Below are 19384 nucleotides of genomic sequence, written 5' to 3' on the forward strand. Positions count from 1 at the left end.
TGCTTGTACTTTGAGAAGGTATTACAGAGCACAGCAACACAATCCTGCCATCAGCTAAATCTTTGTTTACAGTATAACAAACAGGAAATGGCAGCGGACAGCACAAGTACAGTGGGCTGTGGTGTACCACCCTTTAATAAGGATGTTTAGACTAAAGGCAGTTGAGCAGAGTAAGGGCTGCCAGTTCTTGCCTACCATTTGAATTTTTCCATCCACCTGTTTCGTGATTCACTCGTGTGTGACCATGCAGGCTAATCAAGATTCATTTGGCTCTGACTGTCGGCTTTAATAAAGCAAAGCTAACAAAATAGAAGAACCTCACACTAAGCCTTCACTTATTAAAAAGAGCAACATGCAAAGTGACTCCAACATTTTAATCAATTATCTAACCCCAAATATGAGGTATTAACTCTACACTCAAGAGAGTGCTACAAATGGTTCTTTGAGCAATTCCATAAAAAAAACTTTTATTCTGTGAAGAACCTTTTTGGAAAGAGTTTAAACTTTCAGACTGACATCTTTAGCCTTTCAAAATGTTTCACACATACTGCTACTACTCTAACTTAAAATCGGTTCTTCATGAAACCAAAAATGCCACTGCTCAAATGTCTCTTTATAAGGTATCAGACTAATGAATCAAATGATGAAAATGACTTGTCTTTGGAAACTGAGGTAAAAAAAGGATCTAGCAAAGCAGCTAAAACTACAATCTCTGCTGACAAGAGAGAACACTGCATCCCAGTGCAAGAAAGTCTCAAAAGCCTGGATGTTTCCCCACAAGAGAGAGCAAGAGACCAAGCAACAGCGCTAAAGAGAGAGAGAGACTGCGGGCTCCAGTGCACCATGAATCACTACAGTGTGTGTTGCTTTTAATCAGATACAGCTGTGACTGTTTCAATTTGGCGAGTATCATCAAAAACACTGAGCTGCAGCAAGTGGTTATATATAGAAGTATACTGCAGAGAGTATAAAACCCCAACCACATGTGAAAGAAAGAAAAAGAAAGAAACCCCATTCGGCCTCTCCTCTCTTCTGCAGAACACATGCTCGCGCCAGCTTGTTAACATTTCGCCAATTTTTCAAAAAGATCATTGGTCCTATGCAGCAGCAATCCTTGAAGAGGGCAAAGTCTGTCCTTTTGCGGTACGGGAGAGGTGGGGGAGCTGGATGGGAACACCATGTCCAAACAGCCGCTGCCCTCAAAGCCTCCACACAAAAAAGCAGCCCCATATCATGGGCTATGCTGATACAGAACTCATGGCTTACTGCCATGTTAACTCCAGCCTAAAGGCCCTGGGTAACCAGCGTCCTCAAATGTTTCCAAAAACACCCCACAGCCCCACATACACACCAGCAAAAACAGCTGAAAAAAAAAAAAAAATGTAAGAGTGAAGCCGAGTGAAGCAAAGCAGGTAAAAAGAGCAGAACCTCAACCTGACAAAGCAACAACAAACACTAGGGAAAGAGTTGAAGAATAAATAAACACTCCTTATAAAAGTTATAAAAGGTCTGGTACCTATAAAAGAAGCAATCGCAACACACTAGAACCCCCATGCAGCTGATGTCCTGCCTTTCTGTCGGTCAAGTTCCAGAAACAATCCTCCTTCACTCTCGCTCACTTGCTCCTTCGCTGGACGCAAGAGACTACAGGTGAGGTAGAGGGTAAATCAACATAGTGTGAAGCCTCAGCATGACAGACGTCGAAAAGTTCTGCAGCAAAGACCTGTCACCGATCCTGGCTCAAGAGTGTGTGAAGAACGTGTCGTCAGCTTTTTTGGCGGCAGGCAGCTTTCCCCCTGGACACAACGCAGGCGGAACCGGCCTCCAGTCAGCAAACAATCAGCAGCGTCCGCAGCAGGCAAACGCAGTCAGTCTCGCACACTCACTCAGCACTTGTGTATTCCTCACTGCTGCTTCTGCTGCTATCGCCAGCCTCCCTCCCTCCCTCTCCCTCTCGTTCTCTCTCTCAGCCACACTCCCTCCCACCTCTTTTTCCTCACTTCTCTTACTCTGCCTCTCCCTCATCCTCCCGCCATGCTTGTCTGCATCTCTCCGCCTGCCTTCCTCCCTCCCTTTTTCTTTCTTCCTTCTCTTCCTCTCTTTGGCTCTGACCCTCAAGGCAGGAACATTAGGGTTGGCAAACTCCCTGGCAGCAAACTGCTGACTGGCCACTGCAGAAACAACTTAAGCCAGAATCTTTAAGGGCTCAGTCAGCCTTTATAAATGGTAATATGACAGATTTGTCCTCCAATGTATGATGGGTTTAATCATTATGGCTTCACCAAAAGTAACCATCAATGTGGAAAAACTGTTACCAAACCTGTGTAATATCTAAAAAACATTGCCACAAAAGGTCAACTACTCAGATCTTATCACAGAAAATCTGTGGGACACACTGGAAAGAGCTCGATCTCTAAAAGCTGGAAAAAAAAGCCATTTCAGTGGTCAGATAAGGTTAATGCTTCACATTGCATAATATGCACAGAATATTCTAGTGAACTTCGCAGCTTCTGCAGAGCAGGTCCTTCCCTATAGTGCTGGTGCAGAACATGAAATACCTTAATAAATAAATAAATAAATAAATAAACTACCCAATATGGAACAAAGACGATTATATAAATGGTTATTTTTAAAAATAGACAAATAAATCTGCAGAATTAATAATAATGGTCACTGAAGCAAAGACTTCAAGCAAAAATATTCACATCTAAAATCAGCATGCTTATGTATATAAAAGGGAATGCCTTGGTTATTTGCAAGCACTAAAGTTTGCAAAAGACCTAAGTATAAGTAAAACTACCCACTACAACTAAGCTCTGGGAATCATGGACTGGCTAGGAAAAAAATACCAAGCAGTGTTTGGCTCCTTTGCTGCATCCTATTCAGGCAAAAGCAGCCTATAAACAATTCAAGGCTGATATCAGAGCCAATAATAACACTCCCAGACTTAAAACATACCATCACCCACCCAAGCATATCCAGATCATATATGGAAGATTAGGAAACTAAGCTGCAAAATTTTTTTTTTAGCCCCACAAAAATAAACTTACATTATCTGTCCACACAGTCAGCAGCAGTTTATCCCCAGTCATTCAAAAAAAGTTTTTTAAAACTAGATAATATAGTACAGGCACAACCATAACAGAGGTAATTTACAAATACTTATTTTTCTGTCCATCTGCCTGTTTAATCCTAAAGCAGTGGCTCTCAGTCCTGTTCTTGGAAAATCTGTGCCCTACAGGCTGCTCATGTTATCAGTTAATTAGCTAGATCAGGTGGGCTGCTGTGAACAGAGGAAACGCTAAAGCTGCCTTCCACTTGAACTCGGATGTCAGAATTTCCAAGTAGGAAACTTCAACTGGAATGCCTTAGGACGTCTGATTTCTACCTTGAAAGAGGGAAGAGCCTCACCAACCACAACTTTATAAACAAAAATACATATGATTTAAGTATTTAGATAAGCATTTAAAAAACAGGTCCACATTACTGAAACACAGCTAAAATAATTTCTTATTTGGTAAAGCAAGATTTGTCCCATATCGGCCTGATTTTGGTGCATAAAACTATAAAGACAGACAAAAAAAAAATACTAAGCCAAAATGTAGGATGGATGCCCTTTTATCTTTGGAAACACAATGAAATTGTGGAAAATGCACAGAATTGGCAGCAGTAATGTACCGGTAATGATTAAAACCAGCATACATTGAAGGAGAAATCGGTCATCTCATGTTTTAAAGGCTGACTAAGCCGGGCTAAAGTTGATTCAGCAGTGGCCAGTCACAGCAGTTTGCCAACCCTTTTTATTTTTGGTAACCAAGAAAAGTTTAACAACCCTGCTGTAAAAAAAAATGCACATGGTATGGCAGACCAAGCAGCCTGACCAGGCCATTAATGACCAAGCTTGATGACCAGCAATACAATGTAAGGTTAGCTGACCTATATGACCAAACTGGTCAACCAAATTGGCCTTGCAGGTCAATGTAGCAGTCAACCAACCTGCTCATTATGGTCCATCTAAACTACCAGTAGATTTTAAAAATGTTTTACCTGAAAGACCTGTTTTTCAACCACCTTGACCATCAAAGACCAGCTTAGACCACCTCAAAGCATCTAGTAACTAACTGAAATATGAAAAGCTTACAAGCTAAATAAGTGCGAGGGTTTCTAGTGGTGTGGAATGGTCTGGAAGGGTTGTGGAAGGTGTTTGTACATGGAAATTTGCTAGTTAGCTTGTTAGCTAGCTGGCTGAAGAGAGAAGGAGGAGGAGGGTGGAGGAAGTTATTGGTGTAAGAAGATGCTATCTAGCAGGCTGTTTTAGTTCACTTGAAGACGGAGGAGGAAGAGGAAAGAAACAAAAGCAACGTTATACAGGACCTGCAGGTTTTCTGTCTTACATTAACCCACACAAACTAGCATTTCAAGCAGGACATGGCAGACAAACGGGGTGAAGGGGAGTGAGTGGAGGGGGTGAACCAGAATTATAATCGAACCCAGAGTAAGTTAAGCTAACGTTACCAAAGAATTAGAATTTCTGCTGCTGTTATTTATACGTGTGAACGCCTATATAATTCGAATACACGACAAAAGACGAGATAAGCTTTAAAAAAACAGCCTTGTTTGGTGGTGGTGTGAGTGAAGCGTGGTGTGATGGATGTGTGAAGGTTCACACTGAACAGCTGAAGAGTTCAACATATGGCGTCGAGTAGCAGCAGCAGCAGCAACCCATCGCTACATCTTCCAAACATCAGTCATTTCGCTACTATTCTCGTTTACGTAGCTTTATGTAACCAATTAGCGCAACAAAATAACACAAACACGCGTGCGGCAATGCTGTAAAGTAACAATAACTGATTAAAGTCTGTCTGACAAAACACAGGCGACTGACTTGCTGTACTAGAGAAAGAGCCGCACTGAAAGACTTGAGATTCTTACCTATTCAAAGTATACGAGCCATTTCTTTTAAACCTCATCCTGAAACACAGCAGCGAGTCGACGAGCTCCAGAATTGTTCAAATTCTCGCTTTTCTCCTCTCCACCGGCCCTCTTTTACTGTTCGCGGCTAAAGACAAAGGAAGGGAAGGCTCTGGGCAGACTTTCCATGTGCAGATCCAAGAGCAGCTCCTCCTCCCCAGCAGCCATGCTTCCGCAGGGCAGGCTTAACTCCCAGACTACAGGGGGACCAGAGCTTTCCATATAGGTTATCTGCTCTCTTCTGCTTTGTCTCAGCCCAGCTGGGGAGAAAATAACTCACCACAGCAAGCTACAGCAGATCTATGATTTTTTTTCCTGAGATAAGACAGCTCTCAAGACTGTCCTTAATAGGTAAAAAGAAAAAAACAACAACACCACTACTACTATTACTACAATACTGACTGTAGCTACTGTTCAAACGGTGGGTTTTGGCTTTTGTCAGAAGTCAAATAGCTAAAAAAACTGATTCAGAGCTATTTTAAAATACAGACCCTCACATAATTATATGTGTAAAAGCTCACATATAGAGCACTCAAAAACAAGGCTCCACCCATCTGGAGTTTCATGCTGGTTTCACTTAAAACAACCCCCAAACATTAGGCTTACAGGACCTTGCCATAAATAGCAGCTGGGCCCCAAAGTGAACCATGATATGATGATGAAAGCTGGCTAAATTCATAGCTACACATTACATTTTTTAAAGATACCATGTCCAAATGCAAAGACACAGTGGAAAGCTAAGTATGAATACTCTGCAACAAATTGAGCAGGAAAATAGAAGACAGTGCTTAATTACCCTTTCAGACCTATATTATGTTTCAGAAAAAATAAAAGAATGCTGTTTTTTGTCTGCAATTCACACAAAAGAAGACTATAATAGTCTTTAAATAAAAAAAAATTAATTAACTAAAATATTTAATGTTTTTTTAATGATCATTGCATATATGCATCCATAAACAGTAACATTAACATGATAAAAGTGTTCAAAATACTAGCTCTTACTTTGCTTTGTTGGCTCTAGTGATGCCATGCCCTAATGTCTGCGTTTCTGTTTTTTTTTTTCTGATGCAGTGGGCAGGACTAAGCTACTGTAAAATTTTCATTGGCTTGTTTAATGTTCTATTTTGATGCACAATAGGCTCTAATTAGCGTTATTTGCAACAAAACATAAAAAAAGAAAACACTGTCTTTTCTAATGGACACAGAGGCTGAAATGATTAAACCCTGCTCCTGGAGGTACCCTGCCCTCTGTATGGGTGGAACACAACTGATTCAACTAATCAGTTAATTAATCCTTTCTAATTACTACTATCTTGTTTGCTGCTGCAGCCTCACACTCTCTCCCAGATGACCTGAGCGCTCGTTTTCTAAGGCCTTTAATGACCCTGTTCTACCTCAGATGCACTTTTACTATGCTTACTTTTAACTCTGAACTTTGGTTTTCTCTTTTATTTCCTTGATGGGTGGAAATGTGATTTGATGTGATTGTGATGTGATTGTATTTTTTTTACTTTTATTTGTTGTTCATTCGTTGTTTTGTTTTTAAACTTTGTTTTATTTGGTTTGTTGATCCTTTACTTTTTTTTAAATAACATTATGATAGATATTAGGATAAATTAAATTAATTATTACACTATATATTTCTTTCTACAAAGCAGATTGTAAACTGTCCTACAAATATTATTATTTTTTTTTTTTAAAGAGCAGTGGGTGTGTTAAAACAACAGAACCAATAAAAAGTGCATGGCCAGTATTGAAAAACACTGCTGTAAGATGTTTGATCCACAGTACAGCAGATGCATTGTAAAGTAGCATATTAATTATGCCGTTTTAGATTGTTTTACAGAAGTTTTATTACATTCCATACAACAGAAACACAAAAACAAGAAAGTTGCCTCAGATCTGCAGCAAACAAAACATCAGTAACAGGATGATCGTGTTTTAATGAGGTGAAGCCTTAGCAAGACACTTCAAACACAGAAATGGGCAGGTCGTCCAACCCAGTGCTGGAGGGGCAGCTGGAGGTGTGTAAATGCCACTCAGTCACACTGCTTGTTGTTGGCACACAATGATATTTTATTACAAGATCATTGTGGTGTGCATAACCTGTCATTTTAAATGTGGCTATTACTTTTGACAGCTTATAGCTTAAGGCCTCAGCATACTTGCTGCAAAAAACAGCTTTGCAAATGAATCTAGAAAAATGACTGTACGTACTAGCATACATTCTGTGATTTCATTTTGTCTGTCACCCATCAGTTCTAGCTCTGATGATGTGTTATTGGAAGCGCTTTTTATGAGCTCCTCAAAGTTTTCCATTGTTGTTTCACAGCTAGTTTCTTTCTTCTTGCCAACCAGTCATCAGCTTTGTTACACAGAGTCTTGATCCCCAGAGTTTGCCCAGCTGCCCCAACAAGCAAAGCCAGGCAAACATTATCTTGGCAAGAAGTATAATTAAGCGCAATACTAAAACAGAAAAGTATTTGGAGATCATGAGATACTGACTTTTATAGATAGCTTCTAAGACAAATATATTGTTTGGTCTAAATTAACTGTGGCATAATATTTTAAAGATGTAGTATCCAATAATTTAACGACTTACCTCGTTTATTTATGGATTAATGTATACTAAATGGGTTACAGTTAATAAAATACCATTAAAGTCACCAAAAGTTTCTCACAAGCACATTAGACTTCACATTCACATCCAGAATAAATAATATTTTTTTAATAAAGATTAAAAAAGAGCAGAAACAAGATACAGTGACAGTTATAATCTACAAACTAAAAAGCCCAGGAACAATTCCCAGAAGTGTCTGACCTGCCAAAATATCAAGGAAGTCATCAGGAGGTTCCAGAAGAACATACATGGAACTGTAGCTCACTCTAGCCTCAGTAAATGACTGTTTGTGTCTTTCAGTAAATGACTGAGTAAAGATAGCAATCACTGGAAAGCACCGATATTAATCTCATATTTGCAGAAACACAAACATCTGGATCACTAAGCCTTTTGTGATCCGGTTGTGTGAACAGATCAGTCCACAGTCCATGAAATATTTTGAACAGCTCAAGTCTATAACAAGTTTATATCTGATTTAAAGTTAATATTGCATTTCACCTATGCCAATATTGAAGAATGGTGATGATTAGGGATGATATGGGTATGGTTTGTTGCAAATAACATTTCACTTTTTTTCAAAGCCATGAATTATGTTTATTCTGTTCTGTCTATGATCTGAAAATTAATTTTAATTGTGTTATGCAGCAAGACAACGATCCAAACAGAAAAGAAAAAAGAAAAATCATTAGGCTAATGTTTCAGAGAGGCCTAGTTAAAATGTCCTAACTTGAACCCAGTAGAGCTGCTGCTACAACAGGGCCTAAATGAGCAACATATGCTTGAAATCCTTCCAATAGCTTACTGTACATCTGAGGTAATATAAAACTTTAGGAAAAGGTTGGGTGCAGATACAGGATTACTTTGCAGTGCGTTTATTCATTTTGAACAAACTGTTAATTTTTTTTTTTTAGAAAGTGTCAGTCTGTACAAATGTTACATTGTTTGTGATTATTGCCTTTCAGTAATCTATGATCTGTGTGGTATCCAGTAGTGAATTACAGTAATTGTGCAAATTTACCGTAAATTATACACAAGCAGTAGTGTTTTTCCATAAGGAACTGCTTAAGAATAACACACATATTAAGTGGTTCACACTGAAAGCCATGCCAGTAAAAACACTGAACAGACTATGGTGCTGTTTTCACTCAGGACAATGATGTCATATCCTGCTGCTGTGCCAGTAGGAAATTGCCGTATAACAGAAGGCATCTGAGTCTAATTCAGATTCTTCTAACTCTCTAAATCCTCTATGTATGTTATAAATGACCAGACAAATTTTAATCAAAGAGGCAGGCCCAGCAGCAAGCCACTAAGGGGGGAAATGCGCAATTATTTGGTGACACACATCTCTTCTTTTTTGTTTTCAGGTTATGTGATGTGATTTACCAGTGATCGAAGATCCGTTTCATTGTTTCTTCAGGGGTATTTGAATATTTTCACTCTAGTTGATAAAATAAAAAAGCTAACTAAGCTTTTTTCACAGCTTATGTAAGAAGCCAGTGTGCTCTTTTGGCTCATTCATGCGGTGGGCTGTATGCAAGATGATAAATGCCTCTGTCTTTCTCCTCTGTCCCTTTCTCTCTCGCTCTCTCTCCCCTGCAGAGTTTGGTTGGCTGGCCGCTCCAAGTCCAGCTCCAGGGCCATTCATTAGAAAGGCAGTGAGCTGGCAGTGCCCTCTGTGATCGATCAGCCACTGCAGACTGGGGGTGGGGTTTAAGGGGGGGAGGATTATGCAATCTGCTCGGAGGACCAGCAGTACATCAGCTCTGTGCCGCAGCAGAAGCACACACAGTGCTGCTGGGACAGTCAGCTATTTGCTTAGCAGCACGTGACCCACACATTCACGTACACCTCCTGAACGCACGTCTCCAACATTTTGTTTTATATAAGCTGTGAATCTTAATGAGGGTGACTAATTTCAGGTGTATTCCAGTCCCGTAACATTAAGTTGTACTAAGAGCGCACATTTGTCTCTGAATAAACAAACTATTCACTTGCACCCACTCAGGACCAAGATCAATTGAAACAAACTGTGAATACACACTGAGGTGTTTCGATTGCATTGTTTCTTCTGCACAGACAAGGGCAATGTGCTGCAATTTATCTGATGTTCTTGTTGTTGCAGTTATTTGTGTCCTTTTATTCGGACTTGGCGTCACTTCAGCATTGACATTTAGTAAGCAGCACATTCAGTGCATTCACACAATCAGCCTGATACTCCCTTCTGCAGTGAAGACTCTCTTTTTTTCTATTTGAAGCTATGTAAGCAGCTCAGGGCTCGGCTTGATCTGAATCCCCACAACATATTTCAGGCCTTTTCAGAGCTTAAACCCTCAAGCTTTTATCAAAAACAGGCTGCTAAAGAATGGCCTGCCAGAAAGTTACAACATAGGAAAGTGTCTACGACATAGAGCATCCATCAAAAAGCCTGTATGCTCAGAGCTGGGCATAGGAGCAGGACACAGAGCCAAGACTCAGACCAGTGGGAGATGAAAGTCTAAAAATATGTTCCAGCTTTCATATATTAAAGTCTTCAGCACTCAGGAGGTGAAAAGCTGTACCATGTTTCTAAGCTTCTACTTGAAACACAATACAAGAACCCTGAAGGGGCTGTGTCATGGGAAACATTTCCCCCTCTTGTATAAAATAAAGGAGTTTAACATATGTATAGTTCAGTTCACGGTCCATTCAATGTACTGTATGTACACAAACTTATTTTTGAAAAAGATATAGTAAAATTCTTCACAGGTCTGTAGCACAGCTACTGGACAGAGCAGATGATGTGGAGAACACTGTTGGTGTAGTGTTGTCGATAACAATACGGTCTTCCTGATTGCAGAGTATGGTTATATCTCCTAGTCAGGCAAGCCCACAACACAACATCAAACAGAGACCCTGTGCAAGACTCATAAATTTACATTATTCAACCTGTGTAATGTGATTCTAATGTAAGGCACTCTGCAAAAGAACATAAGCCAAATCCCATAAATGTAAATTAAATGATGAAAATGTAAATGTAGAAAAAACATAACAAGACACACAAAATGAAGATTACACAATAGAATTACACATATAAAATGCTGTCTATTTTTAAGACCTAACTGACCTAACTAACACCTGTCATAAGATTAGGTTAAGAAGGCCTTTTCCTACTATTGCAAACTTTGCGTTTTGGAGACCCAATGATGTAGTAGAACACATACACACACATACATTTTAAAACATTTATTTTAAAGCTTTCTTGACATTAATTTTAGTGGCTTTCATATATACTATGTGGACAAAAGTATTGGGAAATCAGCTTGTTCCTTGTTTCTAAAGAGGTCGGGAGGTTGAGTAATCAACATTCCCCCTCTCCTCCAACTTCCCAGCTCTTCACGTAATTATAAGATGGTACAATTCAGTTTCAATGCTACACAGCTCAATACTAGGAGGATTTAAATCCCTCCTGCCTACACCTGGCATTAGGCATGGTGCCAATAGGTCCATGTTTATCTGCCACAGAGAGTCCTATTCTACTGGCAATAGAAACAAATCTCTACAGGAACTGAGGATTTTCACAACTGTGTCAGCAATGGATGCATCTTAAAATAAAGGCATATACTGTTAAAGGTGGCCAGAAATATTTGGAAATATAGTGTACCAGATATACTACCAGATATACTACATAGGCAAATATACATAAAAATTTTCAATAACATTATTATTTTCAATTAAATCTTATATTTTTAAATACGTTTTCTATTATTTGAAACTTATGACGTTTCTAATATCTAGTATTATCATAATCATCCTATGACAGCAATGTAACAGTGAGCTTCTCCCATTGGGAAGTGTTGCCCAGTCACTGCAGAGGTAGTAGAACTGTTGCAGCACTGAGCAGGTTTGGGCCATGTGGTCCAAGTGACGCAAGTGCCGCTTGACACGTCAGACCCCCTGACAGACATCCTGCCCACAGGCGAGCGAGCGTAATCAAATCAATCAGCGGCAGCAGCCAAGCAGGACGAAGGACAGAGCCGACCACTCAACACAGAGCTGCTGCGACTAACAGCTCAGTCTGCGCTAATTAGGATCTACAGAGTAGGCCAGAAAACGAAAATGATTCCCACTTGTACTCACTGACTGGCTAAACCGATTAACACAGTGCAGTCTTCTAGTCATAATCAATGGAGAGAGGTTCATTTAGCCTCAGCACCGATTACAGTGATGAACAGAATCAGCAGACCTCCAGACACCATAAAATACACGGCGCCAACTTCATACTTCTGAACTTCCATAACCCCGCGATTTATGAGGCCACTGTCCTTTTCTAAATAAGGATATATGCGTTGGTATTTTGTTCAGAGGGTAGAGGTGTTTGAAAAGTGAAGTTGCTCCCTTGAGACGCTGCACAGTGTAACTCTTCTGGCAGCTAGGACTTTTCTGCTGTCTCCTGAGGCATTCCACTCGTATCTGCTGCTGGACAACACGCTACAGTTTCCTGCAGTCATAAAGACCAATATGGCAATAGGATTAAATAACATAAAATGTAAAGTATTTATATAGTGCTTTTTATATCCTGATCTTGCAAAGCAGCTCTACAGAAATCTAGAAGCAGGGTGAAGAGTCAAACAATACGTAAAACTGCAACTGTGGCTCCACAATGCTAAATATTTGTGGACACCCCTTGTAATGAATGCATTTGGCTACTTTTAATTGCAAATTGTTTAATACCAGCAAAAGGTATCGCCAACAGGTGCTGATAAACATGAGACTTCTGGCCCCATGCCTAATGCCAGGTGTGGGTTTAGAGGGGTATAAAGCCCCCCAGAATTGATCTATGGCCAGTGAAACTGTGTTCTCTGGAAAGATGGAGCTCCATCCAGTACTTTTGGGGTGAGTTGGAGAGTTGGTGAGGTGGGGTGGTGATAACACGGCATCTTCCTCCTCACTACTCACTAACACTCTTGTTGCTGAATGCAACGAGATTCTCAATGCTCTGTATCTTTGGTACCATTGTCTCAGGTTAGCTTTGTTAGCAATACCAGTTAACTACACTACATTATATACAGTATTTTGTGCATAAAAGAAATTGACAGTAATTTGTAAGACTGATTTAATGAGATCCTATTTAACGGAAGTGATGAACTGTATAATGCTTGTACTATTGTTAATGTGCAGCTATCTTGGAATCTTAACTTGGGATTGATGAGAGTATTCCAAGTTTTTTTTAATAAGAAATCTTGTCTTGTGGGGGGTTTCCATTTGAAATGTCCTTCTCAAAACAACAAAAAATCTGACATCTAGGTTTAAATGGATGTAATTTATACACATGTTTGTCACAAGTGATTATATTGGTAATACATTTTGTTTTGGGTTTATAAGACATCTGTATACAATGGAGAAAACTTAATAACAAGCATGCACGGTCTTTGTAGTAGAGGTGGGAAATATGGCTCTAAAATAATATCACAATATTTCATGGTATTTTCGTGATAATGATATTCATGGCGATTTGACAAAAGACTGAATTGAAAAAAAAAATACTTCAAGAATACACGACTGCAACAAAATGAAAATTAAATGTTATTATTGCATCTGATATGATATGGCACACTCCTAACTGAGACATTTAAAAAAAAATCTGATTTGTAAGTAAATTATCCAGAATGTCATGATACTAATAATGCACTCCAAATATCTCCACATATCCAGGATTAATGTAAAATAAATGATACTGGACAAATATGATCTGTCTCTAGTAGATATAAAAAATGAACAATGAGAACAATGTGATATTTTTCTTTGGCTAAAAACAGCAAAAAAAAGTAGTTTGATGATGTGATAATTAGGGGTGGGTGATATGTGTCATTATTTCAGGGTATAATATTGCTCACGATATTTAAAAATGTTGACGATATTATTAAGTACGATACAATATGGCACACCCTTAATTTGTAGTAAAGCTGTGCAACAGTGGCATCAAAAATATACAAATACAATGACTTGAACAGAAGAAACATCTGAATATCTGTGCATGGATTCTTAAGGCCAGGGTAGAATCACGATAGTACTGCCATCTACTGGACACCTGAGAGAATATACTCTCACTTCAGATGTAGAAGTATTAAAAGTATTAAATATTTTATACAAGATTACTCATTAGGAATAGAACATTATATTTTGGTGGGGAGTGAGGTATGATTATATATTACAGCAGTTATTTTGTGGAATCAGTCCACATACTGGATAGTCTTTGCTTTCCAAGAGTGTCAGTGAGCCTGGTTGTTTGTCTTTGGATCACCATTTGGCAGGTACTGACCACTGCATACCAGGGACACCACAATACCTGCCTCATGTTTAGGAGATGCTTTGACCCAGTCATCTAATCATCACAGTTTGACCTTAATCAAAATGGCTTAGACTCTCATGCATTTCTATTTTTCCTGTTTTCAACTCATCTGCACTGTTCATTTGATGCCAAATCCGTAGATCCCACAGCTTGATAGGTGCCAGCGTAATCTAGTAATCACTGTTATTTATTTCATGCCAGTAGTTTTAATTTTATGGTTTATGGCACAGAACCTTAACTGTTCAAAATGTTAATTCCTAAAGATCATAATGTAGGCTAAACTGTATCTTGTATGAGTAAATTAGACTGTTATCAAATGGACCCCAAATGCAGGTTGTTGAATAAATGAAATATTGAATGAAAACTATGTGAGCTCTGTTTAACTTCACTGTAGGCCCTAAGGTTACAGATAAATAGTGAAACATATCTGCCCCCTGGGGGCATAATTTGGTATTTATGCATATATATATGTTTTTTTTTGCCGAAAATGGGTCAATAAAGGAATAGACGCCTAATGAGGCATTAAAAGGCCTTTCTTTAAAAGAAGCAAACTAATAAATAATATAAATAACATAGCAAGTTATAATGATTAAGTTTTCTTATCCATATATTTTATATCTTCATTTTCCAATCACTGAAAAGCTTTAATTAAACTTTTTTTACTTAAATCTCTGTAATAGGATTTTTTTTATGAGCACTTCAGTGATTGCCCGTGTTATTTATTTATTGCAGAGATAGGCTACATCACTGAGCACCTCACTCCTGGGAGAACGGTCTGTGTCTGCTCCTCTGAGATATGAGGACACATCTGTAGCTGTTGACACCAAAAAGCGTGCAGTGCATCAGCTCCAGTGCAGACAGCTGCCTCCCTTTTACACAACACTCTGACAAGGAGAACTGCAGGAGTCACCTACACAGAGATTAAGTATTAATAAACAGAAATGCATCAATATGCAGTGCAATATTTCCAGTTATTTGAGAACAGCCCTTCTAATAAATGCATTCAGCTTTTATGCCAGTAACCATTGCTAACACAGATGCGCAACTGCACACAAAAAGCTGGTCTAGTCCCCGTAGAGAGAACCTATTGAAACAAAAAGTCCACCTAAAGCCAAGAGTGGGCTAGAGGGGTTTAAAACTGCAACAAAGGAGAATAAACTCTTTGTTTTTTTTATTCATTTTAAGTTTTCCATTTCCATAGTGTTTCTGCCAATGTAGATACATACAGACTTAGTGTTATATTAGGACTACACCCTGTTGTTGGTTGTGGGTGTTGGTAGCTATTAGTTGTTATCATCATTACAAATATTTGCTGTATCAGATATGATTCCGACATCATTGTGTATATCCTTATTTACTAAGCATTTATTAAGTATTGCTCATTTTTAATTAAATATTAATAATAAAACTACCTAAGCTTCTCAAGTTAATGTGGACATTAAACAAATATTATACAAAAAAGTATTTCATCATTTTTATTTAGCAATTAAGGCATGAAATGCTGCATCAAATCTCACAGAAGAAAAATGGCTTCTGGGATTTATAGTTTAGATATGTTTCCCCCCCCCCATATTTCCTAAATTGGCCTTCCTCATGCAAGCCTCAACGGAGGAGGGATGTTCCCTAAAGAAAACAACACACAACAACACAGGAAGTTCATTATCCTACAATTATGGGCTAAATATGTCAGTGCTGACTTACTGTGTGTTTGATGTGGTTTTATTTTGCATTCATTTGCAGATGAAACATGAATATGAAAGCTGGATGTTTGTATGTAGGCTTAAGACTGTAAATCCATCCAAGTAATTAGACTGTATAAATAACAAGCAATTATTGCCAGGATGGGTTGGAGGACGGCACTGATTTTTAAATAAAAGCTGGCCTAAAGCTCTGTTTTGCTAATTAGTAGTAGCACTTTTTGCTTATTTATCTACAAGACAGTAATATGGCCATAGTTTGGTCCTGATGCTTTTTACTCTTTCATTCAAGGTCAAATAAGTCCAAACTATAACATCAAACTCCATGAAATTAAACCTCTGCTGAGCTACATGCTGAATAAGTCTTTTGTTGCGATGCGGGTCCTCGCTAGAAGATTACTCAGTAGAAGCTTTGCCAAATAGGACAAAGGCTAAATAAGAACCTTTTAGTGGATGGTTCTATACAAACTTAACTCTAAGATGGATGGTGTAAAGGTGAACCAACCATGGTTCTTTTATAGTGCCATGTCCCACAGTAGCCCACAGTACTGTCCGCTATGGGTGGTAATGCTTTCTATTAAATATTCCCAGTATTAATATTGTGGCTTGAGAATAATAACTGCCTGCACAATTAATATTTAACATTGCCTTTCCATGGGCATGCCAGCCAGTGATCAACCTCACTCACAAGATAAGACCTCACAACATATACAGGGACAGGCATTCTCAAACATTCCCCTGAGGTAACACTTTAATGTAACATGATTAATTGTCATGCATACTGCTCTCCCATGAATTTTGGCATGTCTGTATATAATACAACCATGCTGTAGCACCTCTACTTACCAACATCTTCTAACCATAAGTGTATAAATATCTGACCACAAGGCTGGCAGTGTCAGATACTGCAGACTGCACTCTGGAGAGGATGTGTGAGAATCAACGATCTGAAGTGGGAGAGGAATGTGCCGGGCCTATGATGAAACAGCCATAAATATTAGCATCTTTGAATTAGAGGAAGTACAGAATGTCTCACTCACACACTCCTTCCTTCCTTCCTTCTCTCTCTCCCTCTCTCTCTCTCTCTCACACCACAGTGAGAAGAGGAAGGAACCGAGAAAAGGCTGAGGAAGTGAAGCTCCATCTTCAGGTCATTCAATGACAATCTCTACTGCAATTACGTGACTACAGCCTCTGAACATCAAGCTGAATGCAGCTGCGGAAAACACAAACCACAGGGACAGCAGCAGACTGCCAGAGTCACAACAGCAAAACATGACACTTTCCTGAGGGGGTTCCAACCAGCTCAGAGGGTCCAAATGCTGACAAATGCTCAGACATTCAGAAAAGGGCCTGTTACTACTAAGTATAGGCAAACCATTTTTCAATTATAAAGCATCTAAAATCACAACGTGATATGACTAAACAACTCATATTATATCACCATCATCATGTTAAAGGTTCTGTATTTGTTTATATTAAGAACCCATTTGAGAAACTTATCTCTACTTATTGGTCAGTCCTGTCTGAGGAGGGTAAAATAAATTAAATACAGAAAGAAGGTCCTGTGTTCTGGACTAGTGCACATTTTTCTGTAATTTAATAGGGAGCAGCAGCAGATATGGCATTTGTTTATAGTTGTAGTTATTATCTGGACAATACAGCTACCAGAATAAACTACACCTATGTTCATCTCTATGTTCAAACTAGACTATGTTCATCTCAACTTGCAGTGCACACTTGATAGTTAATTTTAAAAGTGTAAAGTGCCTTTGGGTTTTTTACCAATTTGATATTTCTTAAAACCCACACATCTGTTAGACACAAGTGGGGCTGGCATTGGCAAGAACTCGGTATTGGAAAGAAGAGGGATACCCGGCAATTGCGATACAGCTCTGGAAAAAAAATAAGACACCACTTAATTATTTTTTTTTTATTTTACCAAATTGAAAACCTCTGGAATATAATTAAGAGGAAGATCACAAGCCATCAAACTAAGCTGAACTGCTTGAACTTTTTCAGGAGGAGAACATGCCAAAATGCATGAAAACTGTGATTAAAAACCAGGGCTATTCCACCAAATATAAATTTCTGAACTCTCTAAGCTTTATGAATATGAACTTGTTTTATTTGCATTTTTGAGGTCTGAAAGCTCTGCATCTTTTTTATTTCAGCCATTTCTCATTTTCTGCAAATAAATGCTCTAATGACAATATTTTATTTGTGATTTGGGAGAACTGTTGTCCGTAGTTTATAGAATAAAACAACAATGTTCATTTTACACAAACATATACCTATAAATACCAAAATCTTAGAAACTGATTCAGAAACTGAAGTGATCTCTTTTTTTTCTCCAGAGCTGTATATCAATTATTTTTTAAGAGTGAACCTGTCCAAAATACATGTAATAGGCATGTAAATAGTCACTTAATAATAATAATACTGTCTAAATTTATCTTAAACTCCAACCCATACCATAAACACTGACTGCATTATGAATAGACATATCTGCTCTAGGCTCTACAAACATCTACCTCTCGTTAAACATCTCCAGCAATAGTATTTGCTATGAGAAGCTGATCTGGGACCAAGCCTTCTAATATTCAACATAAGTGAGAATTTAGAAAGCATACTAAGAGCATGGAGCGTAATTGTCTCTCCCATTAGCAGACCTTTCTGGTAAAGTGTTGACATCAATTGCTCTGCAAAGCCAAGCTGGGAGCAGTTTTGCTTTATTTGACAATTGCTTAGCTTTGGGTGGGAGAACCTAGCCTCAGGTTTGTGAAGGGGTACCAAGGGCAGTCACAGCGTGGGCCGATTGCCGCTCTGCAGCTCTGACCACATGCCAACGGTGCAGGAATGTAAACGGAACTGACCTTTTTCACTGCAAAAGCGCTGGCACCGCCTCGGCCTGTAGAGGCCTCTCTCTGAAACAAACAGCACACGGCCTGCTGCCACCAGGACTAACTCCAGAGCCTTCTGCTCTCTCTCTCTCTCTCTCTCTCTCTCTCTCTGCACAGATGGGTATGCTAAGGCCCAGTGTTAGAACTGAGTGGAATGAGGAATGAGTGCTGGCGATTATGTGTTGTTTTAGATCAAGTCCTTTAAGAGGGTTTGGCAAGAAGTCAAGTCAAGTAGTTTTATTGTCAATACTGCATATGTACAGGATATACAGAGGATTAAAATTATGTTACTCTCCTTCCCAAAGCTACAGCATGTACAGCAAAATAAAATTATAAATAATAAAAGAATGAGAGACAGTGCATATACTGTACAACAAGGTCACAGATATAGACATATGTGAGACAAGAGTAACAAGACAAAGGTGCAATAGTGATGGGGGGAGGGGGATTATAGAGGGAATGACAGTACCAGTATAAACAAAACCTGTATAAACAGTAGTGCAAATATAGAGGTATAAATGCTTAAGGCTGGTCAAGTGAATGCATACTGTTATTTAAATGTCACAGTTGAAGAAGGGACTAAAGTGGGTATTATAGTGCATATGTGGGGTGTGTTAATGTTTCAGTACTGTGTGGATTCCAGTACTAAGTTTCAGTACTGAGTTGACTGGAAAGAGATGGGGGGGGGGGGGGGGGGGGGGGGGGGTCAGGATGCTGAGCTGAGTTGAGTATCCCCACAGCCTGGTGGATGAAACTGTCCCTTCATCAAAGGCTGTACTCCAATGGCTATGCTAACAATACAAGCCTGAGGGAAGCAAGTTACAAAGTCATACATGTTACTTCTGCATTCAGTATTTTAGTT

General features: G+C 38.9%; 1 protein-coding gene across 3 annotated transcripts in view; it reads right to left on the reverse strand.

Annotated features, from left to right (window-relative positions):
- Positions 1 to 19384, reverse strand: part of mob2a (MOB kinase activator 2a) — a 66678-nt gene that overhangs the window by 34048 nt on the left and 13246 nt on the right. The window contains exon 1 of one of the 3 annotated variants that reach the window (XM_007228088.4): positions 4933 to 5158. The exons of 1 other annotated variant lie outside the window; for it this stretch is intronic. In XM_007228088.4, the coding sequence (XP_007228150.1) occupies positions 4933 to 4970 (38 nt within the window). In that variant the 5' untranslated portion in view covers positions 4971 to 5158. Of the gene's footprint in view, positions 1 to 1516; positions 1886 to 4932; positions 5159 to 19384 lie in introns of those variants that run through there. One more of the 3 variants, XM_007228087.4, reaches the window with a different exon arrangement.

This window comes from Astyanax mexicanus, chromosome 2 (assembly GCF_023375975.1).
Source record: "Astyanax mexicanus isolate ESR-SI-001 chromosome 2, AstMex3_surface, whole genome shotgun sequence".
In the NCBI taxonomy this organism is placed as follows: Eukaryota; Metazoa; Chordata; class Actinopteri; order Characiformes; family Acestrorhamphidae; genus Astyanax; species Astyanax mexicanus.